Here is a 17,130-nt window from a genome sequence, read left to right as displayed (position 1 = left end):
GTGACTTCTTCATCAACCAAAGATTCAAGATCAGGAGGGTGAACATTACATTATTTACAAAGATCATCGACAATGAACTATTCTTATGTGAAATATATATTGATGATATTATCTTTGGTTCCACTAATAAAGAGTTTTATAAGGAATTTAGTGATATGATGTCTATGGAGTTTGAGATGTCAATAATTGATGAGCTCAACTACTTCCTTGAAAATTAAATCAACCAATTGAAATAAGGATATTTTTAAGAAGTTCAAGATGGATGATAGTAAGTTAATTAAGACCCAAATACCTAGTAATGGATATCTCAACATAGATGAAACTGGTAAACTAGTTGACAAAAGCTTTATCATTCTATTATTTGGTCACTTTTTTACCTTACTGTATCTGAGCCGGATATTATGTTTAGTGTATGTATATGCGCTCGTTTTCAAGCTAATCATACGGAGTTGCATCTTAGTACAATTAAGAGGATCATTAGATACCTAAAGTATATATCTAGCATATGTTTGTGGTATCTTAAATGTACTAATTTCTTACTTTTGAGTCACTCAGATTCGAACTTTGGCGGATATCATGTGAAGTCATAAGAGTACTTCGGGTGGGTGCCACTTGCTAGGGGATACCTAGGTTCATAGTGTTACAGGAAGCAAAATCTTGTAGCTTTGTTCATCGTGAAAGAAGTATACTGTGTCCAAATCCTTTATACGAAGGAAGTCTTGCTGGACTTTTTTTCCCCTAAACTACAATATATACTTAGTTTAATTCTTGATCTCTGCGGTCAATATGCTTCACGGTCAATATGACAAGAATGTGATGGCAGATTACAAAATCACATGCCTCACAGTCCGAAGCAGATCTCTACGTGATCGTGCACCACCCTGCCTACAATTCCAATCGCGCACCCAACCCAAAAGCCCCATCGTGCCGGAACAACACTAGACCCAACACACCAAATAAGACACCTAGAAACCAGGGCAATTACTTTTTTTTCATCCTACCAATGTTACATGCCAAAATACCACTCTATCAAAAATTCACTCCTATTTACCATCCGAGCTTGCATGTCGGGGAGATTGGATAAACAGTAGCCGATAAAAGTAAAAAACAGTAAAAAATATTAAAAATATGTTAATTTTTGTATATGCTCTATAATTCATAAGCAACCTATTTTAACTGAATTTATCTAAAAATATTATGTAGAATTCAAACTAAAATTCTCCTAAATATGCTACTTTTACAACTTCTAGGCCTTACAAAAATTCCAAAAAAATCTAGAAAAATTCATTAATATTTCTCTAATGTGATGTACTAATTTCTAAAATTATCTCACATCATAGGTTATAAGTGAAAAGGTAAGTTTCTTTATAATGCCCATTTATTATAATATGATGTACTAATTTATTAGTAATGCCTATTACCAAGGAACTCATTTTTTCACTTATAACCTAGGGTAGGAGATAATTTTAGAAATTAGTACATCACATTAGAGGAATATTAGTGAATTTTTCTAATCTTTTTGGAATTTTTTTAAGGTCTTAAAAATAACTTCTAAAGTAGCACATTTGAGAAATTTTAGTTTGAATTCTACATAAGATTTTTAGATGAATTCAGTTAAAATAAGTTTCTTATGAATTATAAAGCATGCATATAAATCAACATATTTTTTGGCATTTTTAATTTAAGTTACGCAAGAATTTTAGCTCGTAGGTACTGGTTTTCTGATCCCTAGCGGTTACTGTTTGTTCAATCTCACTAGACATGCAGATCTGATGGCAAATGAGAGTGAAGTTTTAGTAGAGTGACATTTTAACGTGTGCCATTCGGTATCGGTAGGATGGAAAAAAGCAATTGCCCCCTAGAAACCAGGACGAAGCCACCCCACGCCGAGCCCGAGAACGCGAAACACCCGGCACGCGCAGGCGCAGCTCCACAGCACCTCCCTCCTCCCCGATCCGCCCGCCCCGCCGCTCGCCGATGGCGGCCGATCCCTCCGCAGCCGCGGCGGCGCCCACCGCTGACCCCGACGGCCCCGACGCCGTCCGCCTCACCTGGAACGCCTGGCCGCGTTCCAAGGTCGAGGCCAGCCGCTGCGTCGTCCCGCTTGCCGCCACCGTCTCCCCGGCCCGCGCCCCCGACCCGTCCTCCCCCTCCCCGCCGCCGCTCCCCTACCCGCCGCTCCGCTGCAAGCCGCCCTGCTCGGCCCTCCTCAACCCCTTCGCGCGCGTCGACTTCGCTGCCAAGATCTGGATCTGCCCGCTCTGCTTCTCCCGGAACCACTTCCCGCCGCACTACGCCGCCATCTCCGAGTCCAACGTCCCCGCTGAGCTCTTCCCGCAGTGCTCCACCGTCGAGTACCTCGTGGGCGGCGCCGGCGTCCCGGGCCCCCCCGGCGCGCCGGCCCCACCGCCGCCGGTGTTTCTCTTCGTGATCGACACCTGCGTCATCGAGGAGGAGCTTGAGTACGTCAAGATGGCCATGCGAAAGGCGGTCGCGCTCCTGCCGGAGCACGCGCTGGTTGGGTTGGTCACATTCGGCACGCAGGTGCACCTGCACGAGCTCGGCTTCTCCGATCTCAGCAAGATCTACGCGTTCCGGGGGACAAAGGAGATCCCCAAGGAGCAGATTTTGGATCAGCTTGGTCTGGCGGGTGCCGGGCGGCCGGGGTTCCCTAAGATGCCACAGCAGCCGGGTGGGCCGCAGGTGAACGGGATGCATCCGCCGGCGACGGCCGGGGTGAATAGGTTTTTGCTCCCGGTGTCAGAGTGCGAGTGCACGCTCAGCACGGTGAGGGATTTGGGATTTGAGCCATCGGTTTAGGGGTTTCGGTTGAAACAATTGTAACTTGATGAAGTTGCTCGGCCGTTGCAGTTGCTGGACGAGCTGCAGCCTGACCAGTGGCCAGTGGAGATCGGGAACCGTGCGATCCGGTGCACGGGTGTTGCGCTGAGTGTGGCAGCTGGGTTGCTTGGTGCTTGCATGCCTGGGACAGGTGCAAGGATTATTGCGCTGCTTGGCGGGCCATGTACCGAGGGCCCTGGAATGGTAAAGATCCCTCCTTTATTTACAGTGTGAATGTATTTTTGACACGATTGTGATACATTTGGTGATCGCTATTAATCAAATACTTGAATGTTGGCCTGTTAAACATGTGTTAGAAATTGGAATTTTTTACTGGTTTATGGGGTGTCAGAACTCAGAAGAAGCATGGTTCCGAATTACACTTAGCTAGGCAGCACCGATACGGATACGGGGATACACCACTTTCCCAGGAAACCCAATACACGGATGTTTTACTATTTTTTTAAAAAAACATTAATATGTTACTCCCATGTTCTACTCTAAGTCTCCAACTTGTATCTGGCAACGCGTGGCCACTAGCTAATACCTAATAGATTGGCTCGTGGCGGCGTCATGGGCTTCACCATTGTCCTCATGCCATTGGGGGTTGGGCAAGCTGGCGAGGAGGCTGCTTCGAAGACAGCTGCAGCCCCAAATGCTGTCTCGTAGCCACCACCCCCACAATGCTGCCTGCCGCCGCCGCCCACACACGGTCACTAACGGTAAAAAATCAGAAGAACGGAGAGGGGAAGAAAGGAGGAGGAAAAAGGGGAGCCATAGAGGAGAGGAACTCACCACCGACGGGTGGTGGAGGGTGTCGCTGCTGGCGCTGCAGGAGTGGTGGCGATGGGCGAGAGGGAGGCGTGGGAGATCCGGTTGGGAGATGCAATTTCATTAGGTTATGCTGCTGGGAGATGCGACTGGGTCGGACTGTGCTGGGCTGTATCCTAAATGTATCCCACAAGTATCTAAGGAGTATACGAATTTTCAATATTTATTTTTATTCGGATACTCGTTGGATACGTATCCGCCGAGTAACCGGCGCGTGTGGTATTGGATACGGTATCCGATATAGATACGTGGGCATTTGGAAGTGTCGGTGTTTCAGAGACACTTAGCATAGCTTTTGTAGGCAAATACACAACTTCGGTTAAAGCATCTGCCCAATCTTGTCGAATATCATATTATATTTCTGGAACTTGCCATAGATGCTGTTCTTTTGATTAATCAGTACCTTCCTGATAGACATATGGTATCCTTCAGATTTGTAGAACTTCACACCATGCTGTTTGTTCATAGCATATTTCTGTAATACTTATTCTCTATTGTTATGTGCATGTTGGCTTGAAATATATTTTGTACTGCATTGGATACTACAGATTGTTTCGAAAGATTTGTCGGAGCCAGTTAGATCGCATAAGGATCTTGACAAGGATGCAGCTCCTCACTTCCAGAAAGCTGTCAAATTTTATGATGGTCTTGCTAAGCAGTTGGTCGGTCAAGGCCACGTGTTAGATGTTTTTGCATCTGCTCTCGATCAGGTTTGTATAGTACTCTGTTTAGCTAGCAGTTTATGCTTGCATTTCCATCAAGGTTTCTATCTTCATTAGTTTTACATTATGTTAAAGTATTGTGTTTTGCTATTATGCTGAAAGTGCTCTCATTTTCCTCCTTGATGTTCTATGTTTAAATGGCTAACTGGAAACCTCTTAAGAATATGTTTTTGCTATCGTGTCTCATAAGGCATTTCTTGCATTGTTTGTAACAAAGTAAATAGGGCGTATGAGAACCAATATCTTGATTTTTTTTATTATGTTCATGAACAGAAGCTGAAATAATGAATTTGTAATCCTGCGAATGTTTATTTATATATTTGATTAAATATTTGGAAATTGGTAAAAGTCAGCAGGATATGTAGGTGGTGCATTGAATTGGTGGATAACTAAACATTGTTTAATCAAGTATTGATTCTGATGAGTACATGTTCTTGTTCCACAAACTTTTTACTTGTGGTGTCATTATGGTCGTATTTCACTTGATAGGGTCTCTAAAGGTTCTCTTAAATATTTTTTCAAGACTGTTTGCATAGGTTGGAAGCACCTGAAACCAGTTTAACCCCTATGAAAATGCATGCTAATAGTCAAGAAATTATAAAAATATTTCATAAGATAGGGCATGATGTCAACTATCATTGCACATACTTTCAACTTAAAACACAACTTCTATACGGAGAAAAAAAAATAAAGTGGACCTTTTCCTTTATTAATATATGATCATCTTAATGAAACCACAACGCATGAGCCAATATCACTGCCATCAGACATGGTTTTTATGGTTACTTTTCCTGTTTATCCCATGTGCGCTGATATCAAACAATTAGCGGTGGTTCAATTTCTATGTGAAGCCAACTACTGTAAAATGTAAGCACAACAAAATATGGCTCAGCAAATTATATTACATATTTGATGGTTTATTTGGGAGCTTCAGTTGTGTGACAGCATACATGTACACTTTTGTGATCTCTAGAATGGTCTATATTTTCTAAAGTGATTACTGAGTGTTAACTTGGTTGTAATAGGTATGCTAGTGGTACAGAATTCTCAGTTGGAATGTTAACTATAGCTGATTCTCTTTACTTGTCATTCCCTAATTGCTGATTGTGTTAGACACGTGGCTTGAACTTGTACTTGTCTTTTGTTCTTAACTAATGTTTGGAACTCCAACAGGTTGGACTAGCTGAGATGAAGGTTGCTATTGAGAGAACAGGTGGCCTTGTTGTCTTATCTGAAAGTTTTGGGCATTCTGTATTCAAGGATTCTTTCAAACGCATTTTTGAGGGAGGTGAACAGTCTCTAGGCCTTTCATTCAAGTGAGTGAGCTGCCTGTTCTCTGTTCTCTATATGTCTTTTTACATTTGGAATGTTTGGATTGATCTATATCACTATTTATCAATCTCTTTGCTCCTCTGAAAAAAAATCCTGAGGTTGGAAGTTGTGATATAATGAGAGGCATGTATTGAATCCTTGATCTGTATCACCATTTAGGGGTGCAAATGGATCAGATATTTTCTTGCCGACCTTATGCATTTGAGTTATTTGGATACAGTTTTGGCGTTTAGATTTGTGTTTGAAATGTTGAATTCAGACAATTTGCTTAAATACAAATTAGGATTTGGGAGAGAAGTATCCATTGGGATTTGGATGTGCAGGACAACCAAAATCAGATGTCTTTGGGAGTGCAATGGTGCTGTCATATTGCAAATTTTATCAGTAGATTGAAGAAGAGCAGCAATGAGATTTCTAGCCTGTTTGATTAGAGTGGACATTTGTGTCACCTGCAGGTTAGATATTGAGCTTGTTGTAACCGAAGATCAAATCAATTTTTTTTTTGTTCCATGTCTACACCAAAGAGGAACAGCTGCTTTGTTACCAATCTAAAGACCTAAATCGTGTTTGCTAGATATTACAGTTATTATACATGTATAGTTGCTGGCTAACGTTTCATGTCTGCTATTGTTAGAAATATATGTTTCTGTGCGTAGAATCCGATTGTATATTAATAACAATATCCCTGTTCTACACTATCTTGATTTGTATTTTTATCCGATGGAATTTGATGAAAAATGTATGGGATAGAATAGAAAGACCTCATGAGATCAGTTGAGCAGAACTTTTGCCTAGTTTGGTACAATGTCCATGGAGTTGAGTTGCAGCAGAAAGTGCTCATGAGATGAGTGACCTGAGCTTCTGTTTTGAGATCTTTAAGATTAGATTAGATGCATGAAGTATGTTGAGTCTGCTGTTTTCTTGAAGCATAAATTTAGAACATGGACTAGGTATAGGTGAATGAATTACCACTTTTCCCTAACATAATAGTTGACATGAAATCACTAATCATGCTTATTACACATTCCTAGTTGAGTCTGGAGGTGGTACCGGCACTTCTGTTCTTTGTATTCAAATAATTGCTGTTGACCCAAACCCCTAGCAGCATGTTAGGCCCTGTTTGGGGGCCTTCTCCCCTGGCTTTCATCTTGGAGAAGTAGAAGAGACCCCAAACAGGTGGCTTTTGGACCTACTTTTCAGAGAAGCAAAAGTCACTCAACCACTCGAAGCCAAAAAAAACCAGGATGAAGCTGCTTCTCAGAAAAGCCAGCCAATAGATACTTATAAAGCAAAAGTTCCCCCAAACATGACCTAATTTCTACTAGTCTCGTAAGCTTTCACTTGCACTGCTTTATATACATATATCAGAACATCTCCTTTGTCAAATGTAATATTACTGTGATAACTCTTAAATGCACTGATTCATGGCTTTTCTTATTTTTAGTGGCACGCTTGAAATAAACTGTTCAAAAGACATTAAAGTCCAAGGTATTATTGGACCATGTGCATCTTTAGAGAAGGTATTTATATCATGTTCACTGTGCTTTTTTTTTTTTACAAAAATCGGAGGTACCAATATTAAAATTTGACTTGATATTTGCACCTTTTTCTCACAGAAAGGAGCTCTGTGTGCTGACACAGTTGTTGGTCAAGGAAATACAACAGCATGGAAAATGTGTGGTCTAGATAGGAATACTTCGTTAACAGTATTTTTTGATGTCTCACCGACCGAACGGTCGAACCAACCAGGACATCAAAATCCCCATTTGTATATACAATTTGTAACAAGGTATTTTATCCTTTTCTGCCTTTGGTGTAAGAATGGCTCAATGTACTAATTGTGCTTATTCTTTGATAGTTACCAACACCCAGAAGGCCAAATGAGGATAAGAGTTACTACTATATGCAGGAAATGGGTGGATGGTTCCACCAACACCGAGGTTAGCCTTAGAAGTTTTTACCTGCTTTGTATGATATGATATGCACCGATCTAATTGTAACAATAGAAAATCTAATTTCAAGTGTGAAGCACTGGAGCACCTGTTGTCATGCTCTTCCGGGGTAGATCATATAGTAGTGTATGCATTTACATGTTTACCTTGTAATCATATAATTTCTTGTGCACAATTTCTGCTTAAAGTTAATATACAACACTTTGTTCAGTTTTCTTTCTTTTGTTGCGACATTTTTATGCAAACAAATTTGTGCCTGGTTATTCATACGAAGAATATCGATTACAAGTTTTTTTATGATATATTAGATTTACTTGGATGATATGCCAAGAAACGGGAAATGCTAGCCATGCAGATTTGACTTAAGAGACATTTCTTTTGAATACAGGAATTAGTCGAAGGTTTTGACCAGGAAACTGCAGCTGTTGTGTTGGCAAGATACATCTCTTTGAAAATGGAAATGGAGGTAACCTTGCAGTGCATCATAACTCTAGTAATAATGTTCTTGTCATTTAGGCTGGGTTATTTGTTACTTCAATGATTTTGGTGACATCAGTTTATCTACTTTCCTCAGGATTCAATACCGTTATAAAACATATATGATCATATATTGTTTCTTTTGTTACCTAATCATCGTGCTGAACTTGTTGCATATTCTTATCGAGTGTGTTTCTATTGAGTTGTGAGAACAACTCAGTCTACCAACATTGGCTGCATTGTTAGAAAATATTTTCTTTTAAATCATACACTGAAGCCACCTTAGCAGGATCTTTGCGATCTGGCCCCACAACCACCTCCATATGACATGCCTTTTTTTGTCCTTTGTGTTGATTAATCAAATTTTTTGTTTGAAAATTAAGATGTGTCATTAACCTCCTCTTCTAATAATTGTAGGAAGAGTTTGATGCAACACGGTGGCTTGATAGATCTCTCATACGGCTTTGTTCAAGATTTGGGGATTATCGGAAGGATGATCCCTCTTCATATAGCCTGCATTCAAATTTCTCATTGTTCCCTCAGTTTATGTTTAATCTGCGGCGTTCACAATTTGTTCAGGTGACGCATTACACACCTATTTTTGCCCCTCTGTAGGAAATTGTTTGTTGCCTTATTAACACAGTCAGATTTTATGTTACAGGTTTTCAATAACAGTCCAGATGAGACAGCTTATTTCCAGATGCTACTCAACCGGGAGAGTATCACCAACTCGGTTGCCATGATCCAGCCTTCACTAATCTCATTTTCTTTTGATTCGCCTCCTTCTCCAGTATTCCTTGATGTGGCATCAATAGCAGCAGATCGTATATTGCTACTTGATGCATACTTTAGTGTTGTCATTTTCCATGGCATGACAATTGCTCAGTGGAGAAACATGGGTTACCAGAACCAACCTGAGCACGAGGTAACTGGGGTGATCTTTTCTGCACTTTCTAATCCATACGAACTTGTTTCCCTCATTCAGGCCTTAGCACCCTAATAATTCGCTAGGTATACAAGCTCTTCTGCTTTCCAGGCTTTGAGAGCAGTACATATTGGTTCATTTCTCTTTTTAGAGGACACTCGTCCTAGAAATAGATAGGCACTGGCTTGGTGCTGGGTTCACTAGTCACTAATAAAAGGTCTTTGATGAGCACACATTGTGGTCAAATGCATTGGATTTAGGACCTGTTTGGTGGAACTCCAGCTTCAAGAATTTTTGGAGCTTGTCATCTCTAGCTTCAGAAATTCTTGGAGCTAGAGCTGTGGGAAGATTGATAGTATTTGGTTAGGCCATATATATTTTTTTATTTTGGACTAAAAATAGATGTTTAAACCATACATTTTTTATTCTATAAACTCCAAATCCTATATGGATTTTGGAGCTGGAGCTCTGCCAAACAGGCCCTTATGGTCTTTTGTGAGCTGATGTGCGCCTGAAACATTATCCACAATCTAGAATTTCTCACATTTTTTATGCTCACTATTTTTTTTTCAGCAATTTGCACAACTATTACAAGGTCCCCATGAGGACGCTCAGATGATAATAAAAGGTCGATTCCCAGTTCCAAGACTAGTTGTCTGTGACCAACATGGCTCGCAGGTTGGTGATCGTTACATATTTCATGTTACATTCTCATTTGTTGCTACTGCCAAATGCTTTGTAAATCCATAGTTTCTTTTCTTTGTTACTATCTTCCTTTTTAGTTAAAAAATATAATTTTAGTGGGCTTCTTGTTGTGGTTCTTTGCACACAAGAACATAAGTACACTTTAATTGATATCCGAGTACTATTTCTTGTAGAGCATGCTATTACTGCATTCGTGAAGCAAGTGTTAGCAATTTATTTGTGCGATATTTGACACTTTTTGCAGGCAAGGTTTTTGTTGGCTAAGCTGAATCCGTCGGCCACATATAACTCGCCTCACGATGTTGCTCCAGGTTCTGACATCATATTTACTGATGATGTTAGCTTCCAGGTCTTCTGTGAGCACCTTCAAAGGCTGGCCGTTCAGTCGTAAGGAAATGTATGCAAAAGTTGTACACCCTATTTGATAGTTGCTGATAATTTACTGGGTTCGTAGGTCGGAGTTGTGAGAAAATTTCCCTTTTCTGTTTTTTAGCCTTATCCCTACATCGTGACAGTTTTCCGAGATTAGACAATTTTTTGGGGAAATAATCCTAAAAGAATGTATAAGTTGCCCCCCAGAGGTCAATCCATAGTTTATAATTATGTATGTTTATCATGACATACGCTTGTAAGTATGTCCTAAATCTGGTAGCGCTGTGAAAAAGTCCATTTCTGAACATGTTTTCTTAAAAGGTCCATTTGTAAAAAATGTTTTCTAAAATGACTGAAAAGTAAAAATTCTACTAGGATCTCAGCTGGATGTTCCTGGTTGATGGGGCAATGGGGCTGTGCACTGTCACGTAGGATCTCAGCTGGATGTTCCTGGTTGATGTGGCCTAGCACGGCGTCAAGAGCCATGGCGCCGTATGTAAATAGCTCGACGTCACGATCTATGGGCATAGAAGCGTTATCCCTCACACATCCACTCGTCGCCGCCTCTGCTCCCAGCCTGCGCCACTGCCTCCTGTCGGCTCACGAGTCCGTGCCACCGCAGCAGCCCGTGGGGCCGCCTCCCCCGGCTGCCCCACACGAGCCTGTGCCACTACCGCCCGTGTTCGACATCTCGCGCTACGCCACGCTCGTGGGCGTGCTCGACCTCCACGCCGTCCTCCAGGAGCTCGGGGTCGAGTCCTGCATCTACCTTGGCCACTCCGTCTATGTCGTCATCGGCGTGCTCATCTCCATCTCCAGGCCGGACCACTTCACCAAGCTCGTGCTCCTCTCCGCATCGCCCAGGTAATTCTATTTCCCCGTGGCTTACTTGCTTATTCCATGGATTTGGATAGGAAAATGTATCGTTTAAGTTAAGTAGGTATGAGTGGCGTCACTGCTATTGGCTGCAGGAATTGGAAAGGCCTGGTAAAATGCTGGTTAAAACACGTGTTTTTTCTAATTTTGTCAATGCAATAAGAATCTGATCCGATCATAAACATGATAGTAAAGGCAAGAAGATTTTAGGATTAATAATGGCATTCTACCTTCCCATTGTTTTTCAGAAGTACTAGTTTACCTTGAAGAATGTTAAGAACATATAACATTTTCAGGCAAGAAAGATATTGATTCAGTATTTCAGTATTCTGATAGAAAAATGGACTCATCAGTCAGTTACTGTTGCCTCTACTGTACAAATTCGTGTTTCTGGTCTTTAAGATAGGAAGGAAATTGACGTGATAAACAATTGAATATACAAGATGGATAAACTTAGGAAAACCTATACTTCCTACTAAATTGGACGATTAAATCCAAAGTTCTCAGTAGCTCTTCTATGTTGAAATGGGGCACCAACTTGAGATACATGGGCAAAGTCAAATTCCTCGTCCTTCTTTATTGCTTCACACATGTGAAGAATGGAAAACAGAACTAGAAATCTTCATCGAAACACACAGGTGAAGAATGGAAAACAGAACTAGAAATCTTCATCGAAACATGATTCATGACACACTATGGTATGCTAGTCAAATTCAGCAAACAGCATCAGCCCCAAATGCTATTGCCAGACAGCAGCTCAAGCTAATTACACTAGCCAGTAGTCAAGAATCATCACCTATCTCCTCCCATTACTACAAGTTTCTTTGGAATCTTCAGTACATAACTAGCACATTAAAACTCGGTTAAGCCCCCACTTTTAGTTTTTCAGACATTCTGTTCAGCACTTGAGCTGCTATGGTTTCCTCATTATCATTCTTAGTGAGCCACTCTTGAGCAGCAACCAGATCTGGGAGCAATGTTGCACCATAGCACCAGACTGCCTCCAGCTCTCAGTGTCGGCGGTCTTGAATCAGTCCATGAGCAGCGCATGCATCCCAATGCCCCTTGCACGGGTGTAGTCCTTCCGCATGCTGTCACCTATGTGTAGCGTTTCTTCTGGCTTCTCAACACCCACAATGCCTGAGAACACCCCAAACTCCCATTCTGAGCCCTACTTGCAAGGCCAAGACATGCATAGTATTAGACTACTGCACTTACGAACGAGAAAACAAATTATTACATAAGTGTGTAACTTTGATGTACATGTAATCCAGTGGATATTGAACCTGATTCAACCCTAATGCTGGCCTGATTATCAAGCACGGACTCTGCATTGTTGACAATACCAATCGAGTCCCTTTTCCCACGCCCATCTCAGGAAGGGCTGCGCATCAGGAAACACAAGTATAGCGCAGAGGAGCCAAAAGAAGAATAAATACTTTGAAAGGGTATGCTTGATAATGATCTCTGAAAATGGCCTTTATGTATAATCTATCAGCAAAGTCACATAGCGGATTGATTGTATGCCAACAAGATTGTCCCAGTTTATTATTTGCCATCGACAGTTCGATTTCACTCAATACCATTGAAATGTCAGATTATTCACTTCATACCATCACCGTTGCATGACATCCGTTTATGCTCCATTTAGCCATACGAAAAGTCCATTGTACCCTTATTTTGTGGGTTATGGAATTTCACTCTATACCACTGCACCAAAATAAGCATACTAAAAATTTCACTCTATACTACTACACTAAAATAAACATACTGAAAACTTCCTCGAAGAATTCATTGTCATCTGATGAACATATACTTGCTGTCAAAGTTCAGAATGGTCCAAAGTTCAGAATACTTGCTGCCATCATTAGCCTCAGCAACGAAATGGTTCTGATTTACTGAACCTAAAGTTCAGAAAACAGAGAGCACAGATGATTGGCGAGTGATGATCATAACAAAGAAAATTTCTACAAAACAAGCAGTTGGTAGACAATAATTGCTATAAAATGATATGCCAGCTTGCTACTAAGAATGCAAATCACTACTGCAAGCTTGTTCATCGGTAAAAACTTTAGATATATCCTGTACAAATTAGTACTGTACTCTGAAAATTTCTGTACATATGCTATTAGTATCAGTATGATTTACTGCATTGCAAGTCAGATAATGGAGAGTAGCAATAGTTAATGAATGAGGACATACTAGTAAGATATCCATATGCTAATTTTTATCAGAATGAAACAGGACATGGTGACAGTAAATTACGTGTACTGATCATTCTAATACTCATGGAAAATCTGACTTCAAGTCCTCTTTCTGCCTCATTTTAGCCATCCTTTTCATGAACAATCTCAAGGGTCATTACAGCCGATTCAGGAAAATTGAGGAGTCCGCATCTTCTAAGAACTGATCGGATATCACATCCTGACATTTCAACAACAGAGAAAAAGGAACACACAGAATCAGAAGCCAGATTTCTACATTCTTCTTCAGCTCAGAGTGTTTTTTCGCTATTCTGCAAGACTACAACAACTGTCAATAACTATTGACAGTTTTCAAAGGGGTGGAGACCATTTTGTTGCACAGACCAGTTTTGAAAGGGGCGCCATTGTCGCCATGAGCACCCTCCTCGCAGCGCGCCGCGTCACCCTTGTCATCCTCGCAGCGTGCCACGCCGCCGCTGTTGTCCCGGCCGCGGCCTCCTATCTTGATTTGGAGCTAGGGTTTGGGATCCATGGTAAGGTTTGGGACAAAAAGGTTTGAGGGTTCATGGTGAGGTTTGAGGCTCTGTTTTGGACCGAGGCATGGGTTCACGATGTGAGGTTTTGTGCTCTGTTTTAGACCGAGGGTAATATTGGTATTTTGAGAATATTTGACATGCTAAATCACGGTAACATCACAGTAATGGCATGGGGTGCAAGTTTTGGACTGCCAGTGGTACACAGTAAAATTGAACTTTGTCGATGGCAAATTATGAATTGAGGTGTTTACCGTTGGCATACAAATTTACTCAATGTTTTATGCATAACCAGCAAAACAGTCAATTTAAAAATATGGCATGATTTCAATATCTAGCATTACTTTTGCATTTAGCTGAGCTCACATATAATGCTTGAAAGGCGACAGCATCATAAGCTAAATCATTTGCACTCAGATAAATGTGCTAGAAAGTAAATTTGTCTACTTATGAATGAGCTAAGTAGTAAATTCTCCTAGAGTTATCAAATGAGAATTCCAAAGAGCAAATGAGAAAAGGGCGTAAGACTTTATGAATGGCAATTTCAGTCCATATTTGCACGCTTAAATCCAATTTTTACCATGGGAGACAGCAAATATTCTGAATGTTCAGAGATGTAGGAATAACAATGAAGAGAATACGCCAAGAAAATTCCATCAGAAGAGCGTGACTCGAACTTATAAAGATTACCATGCTTTAGGATAAAACAACAACATCCAAAAACTCTCAAATAAGAAATCTTCAGCTTCCTCCCAAAGCACAACTCATAAGAAGTTAAATTCAAGATTGAACGCAAGGAGATTCTATTGGAGAAATAGCAAGTGGTGCTAATAGCCTTACCCCAAAACTTTCTAGGAGTCCTATGATCATTAAGCATCGTTCTAGCCATCTCCACCAAAATATGATTCTTCCTTTCAACCACACCATTCTGCTGAGGAACACGTGGGGCAGAAAAATGTGATTCTTCCTTTTAACCACACCATTCTACTGAGGAACACATAGGGTAGAAAAATTGATTCTCAATGTCATGTTTAAGGTAGAAACACATCAAAGAGATAGTTCTTGAACTCGGTGTCATTATCACTGTGATTTACTTTCAATGCACCAAGGAGTTCCTTAAACAATCTCAAAGCTCAGCTCCAAAAGTGTGAGAACACTTCATCCTTGCTAAAAAAAGAAGACCCAAGAGTAGTTAGAGAAATCATGAATAATGACAAGTACATACCACTTCCCACCAATCGAACGAACTCGGGAGGGATCAACAGTATCCATATAGAGAAGTTCTCTCGATTATTTAGTCATCACCAGATTGACTAGTGGGTAGGAGGCGGCAACCATCTTGCCATGCCAACAAGGAGCACAAACAAGATTTTTCTCAAACTTAAGCTTGTGCAATCCTAAGATCAAGCCTTGGGCACTCAAATGAGTAAGCAAATCAAAGCTCATGTGCCTTAGTCTCCTATGTCACATCTAAAGCTTAGAAGAAGGTTGAGCAATCAAACAACAAGAAGAACCAAGAGACTCAGAGAAATCAGCTCTAAAAAGTCTCCCAACTCTGAAAATCCGACAAATCAAAGTGCTCGAAGAATCAAGAACTCGAGAAGTATTGTGTTTGAAACACACTTCTAAGTCCTCATCCAACAACTGAGATACAAAAAGTAAATTGTATCCTAGCTGCTCCACCAAATCCACATCTTTGAGAGTGAAACTCTCATTCACCTTTACCATACCTTCAGTTTCACCATTCCTTTTTGATCATCCTCAAAAGTGATGTACTCATGTCACTTTGTCGGGGTGAGGTTGGAGAACCATGATGCATCTCCGGTCATATGACACGAACAACTAGAGTCGATGAACCACTTGTTCTCCAAGCCTCCGTCTGCCACCTACATATGAGAAGAATAATAGGTGGATGGCTCAATACTAGGGTTAGACAAAAATCTCTTGAAAATCCATTACTGGGTCATTCGCTCTGAAGCAATAGAAGTAGGTGCATTCAAATCAATACTAGTGCGCTGAGGGCGAGTGTCACGATAGGAAAAATGTGGTCTGCCAAAGTGTTGTAACTAAAAACCTCTTACACGTGAATCAAAACTATATGAATCATGGTAAGATCCATGTCGCCCACCATCTCTACGACGAAACCGAAAAGCGTCAAAAACTTGTGGGCAAGAGCATTGACATTGAACTGAGGACACACTGAAGCAAATAGAGGAGCTCCATAGCAAACTGTGTGCCCTCAAATAGGCCGAAGCTTCATACCCAGGACAATTTAGATTGCTTCACAATGAACCTTCGATGCTAAGTGGAAGGCTTACATGGGAGACACCAGTCATGAATTCGGGCTCCCCATATCCCATCCACTGAGCTCCGTAGGTCGTGCCTTATCGACCCAGCTTCCCCACACACTATCACTAGGCTTGCAATTGGCACCATGGCCTCAAGCCTTCAAGATGCCAAGGTTACCATTATATGATGGGGAGTCGGACCCCAAGGAGTTGGCCATGAGCTTTGAAGCCTACATCAATTTGATCACTAAAGGCAAGAGCTTCATGCTCACCATCGAAGGCACCACATGCTTGTGGTATACTACCTTGCCCCCGGGTTGAATCTATTCTAGGGACCAACTTCGTGAAGCATTGTTTACAAAATTCCAAGGAAATTATGCTGAACCAATCACCTCTCCACCCCTGTAAGCATATTGCCTTAAAAGCGTCTTTGAATCTAGCTGCACCGTTTCGTACATATTAAGTGCCAAGGGAGAGGTCTTAGTGATGAAGTAAGGCTTCAAGAAAGGTACACTCTAGGCCTGGCTAAACCAAAGACCCCCCCCCCCCAATGTCGAAGAACTTATTCACGTAATGGACAACTGAATGTGGACAGAAGATAATTACCATCAAGAGAAGGAAGCCGCACAATCCAAATAAAAAGGCAATTGGACATGGAAGGATTAAGATTGGAGTAAGTGTGACTAAGACATGCCACATGAGCACCACTCTAGAGGTGAGAAAGAAAAGAAGCACAACGAGTCTTCACAAATGAAGGGGAACAAGTACGAAGTATCAACAACAAAGGCAAGAGGGAACACCACTCACTTTGTGAGAACCATGACAGAAGCCACGAACGGAACAAAGAAAGAAGCTATGAAAGTTGCCACGAAATAAAAGGTTATGTGATGGCCATGGTGCGCCACGAGACCTGGGCATGATACATGGCAAAGGCACTGGACACACTGCAAAAACTTGCCCACATATTGTATCATACAAGGCGAATCTCTAGCACAAAGCTTATGAGCCTAATCAAATGGTACTACACACCAAACACTTTCATCTGGGACCGATGTGGCACTTGGTAGGGGCG

The 17,130-nt window shown here is 41.3% G+C and overlaps 2 protein-coding genes across 2 annotated transcripts; both read left to right on the top strand.

Moving 5' to 3' along the window:
* The first annotated feature begins 1,832 nt into the window (after positions 1-1,832).
* LOC133886257 (protein transport protein SEC23 E-like) lies at positions 1,833-10,392 on the top strand. Its single transcript, XM_062326003.1, has 12 exons — positions 1,833-2,787; positions 2,872-3,045; positions 4,221-4,382; positions 5,568-5,710; positions 7,171-7,246; positions 7,343-7,515; positions 7,585-7,666; positions 8,067-8,144; positions 8,573-8,734; positions 8,817-9,080; positions 9,654-9,758; positions 10,030-10,392. The coding sequence occupies exons 1-12, from the start codon at positions 1,978-1,980 to the stop codon at positions 10,174-10,176; spliced, it is 2,376 nt and encodes a 791-aa protein (XP_062181987.1). The 5' UTR covers positions 1,833-1,977; the 3' UTR covers positions 10,177-10,392.
* A 33-nt stretch (positions 10,393-10,425) lies between these two features.
* Positions 10,426-14,015, top strand: LOC133886258 (uncharacterized). Its single transcript, XM_062326004.1, has 2 exons — positions 10,426-11,021; positions 13,364-14,015. Exons 1-2 carry the CDS (start codon positions 10,558-10,560, stop codon positions 13,416-13,418), a joined length of 519 nt encoding a protein of 172 aa, XP_062181988.1. The 5' UTR covers positions 10,426-10,557; the 3' UTR covers positions 13,419-14,015.
* The last annotated feature ends 3,115 nt before the right edge of the window (positions 14,016-17,130 follow it).

Source organism: Phragmites australis, chromosome 12 (assembly GCF_958298935.1).
Source record: "Phragmites australis chromosome 12, lpPhrAust1.1, whole genome shotgun sequence".
Taxonomy (NCBI): Eukaryota; Viridiplantae; Streptophyta; class Magnoliopsida; order Poales; family Poaceae; genus Phragmites; species Phragmites australis.
The sequence above is the reverse complement of the archived record's forward strand: the minus strand, read 5'-3'. Positions and strand labels throughout refer to the sequence as shown.

Coding starts and splice junctions, on each gene's coding strand:
- LOC133886257 (XM_062326003.1), top strand. CDS start 1,978: ATGGCGGCCGATCCCTCCGCAGCCGCGGCGGCGCCCACCGCTGACCCC. Junction 3,046..4,220: donor GTACCGAGGGCCCTGGAATG/GTAAAGATCCCT, acceptor TGGATACTACAG/ATTGTTTCGAAAGATTTGTC. Junction 9,759..10,029: donor GTGACCAACATGGCTCGCAG/GTTGGTGATCGT, acceptor CACTTTTTGCAG/GCAAGGTTTTTGTTGGCTAA.
- LOC133886258 (XM_062326004.1), top strand. CDS start 10,558: ATGGGGCAATGGGGCTGTGCACTGTCACGTAGGATCTCAGCTGGATGT. Junction 11,022..13,363: donor CTCCTCTCCGCATCGCCCAG/GTAATTCTATTT, acceptor GCCTCATTTTAG/CCATCCTTTTCATGAACAAT.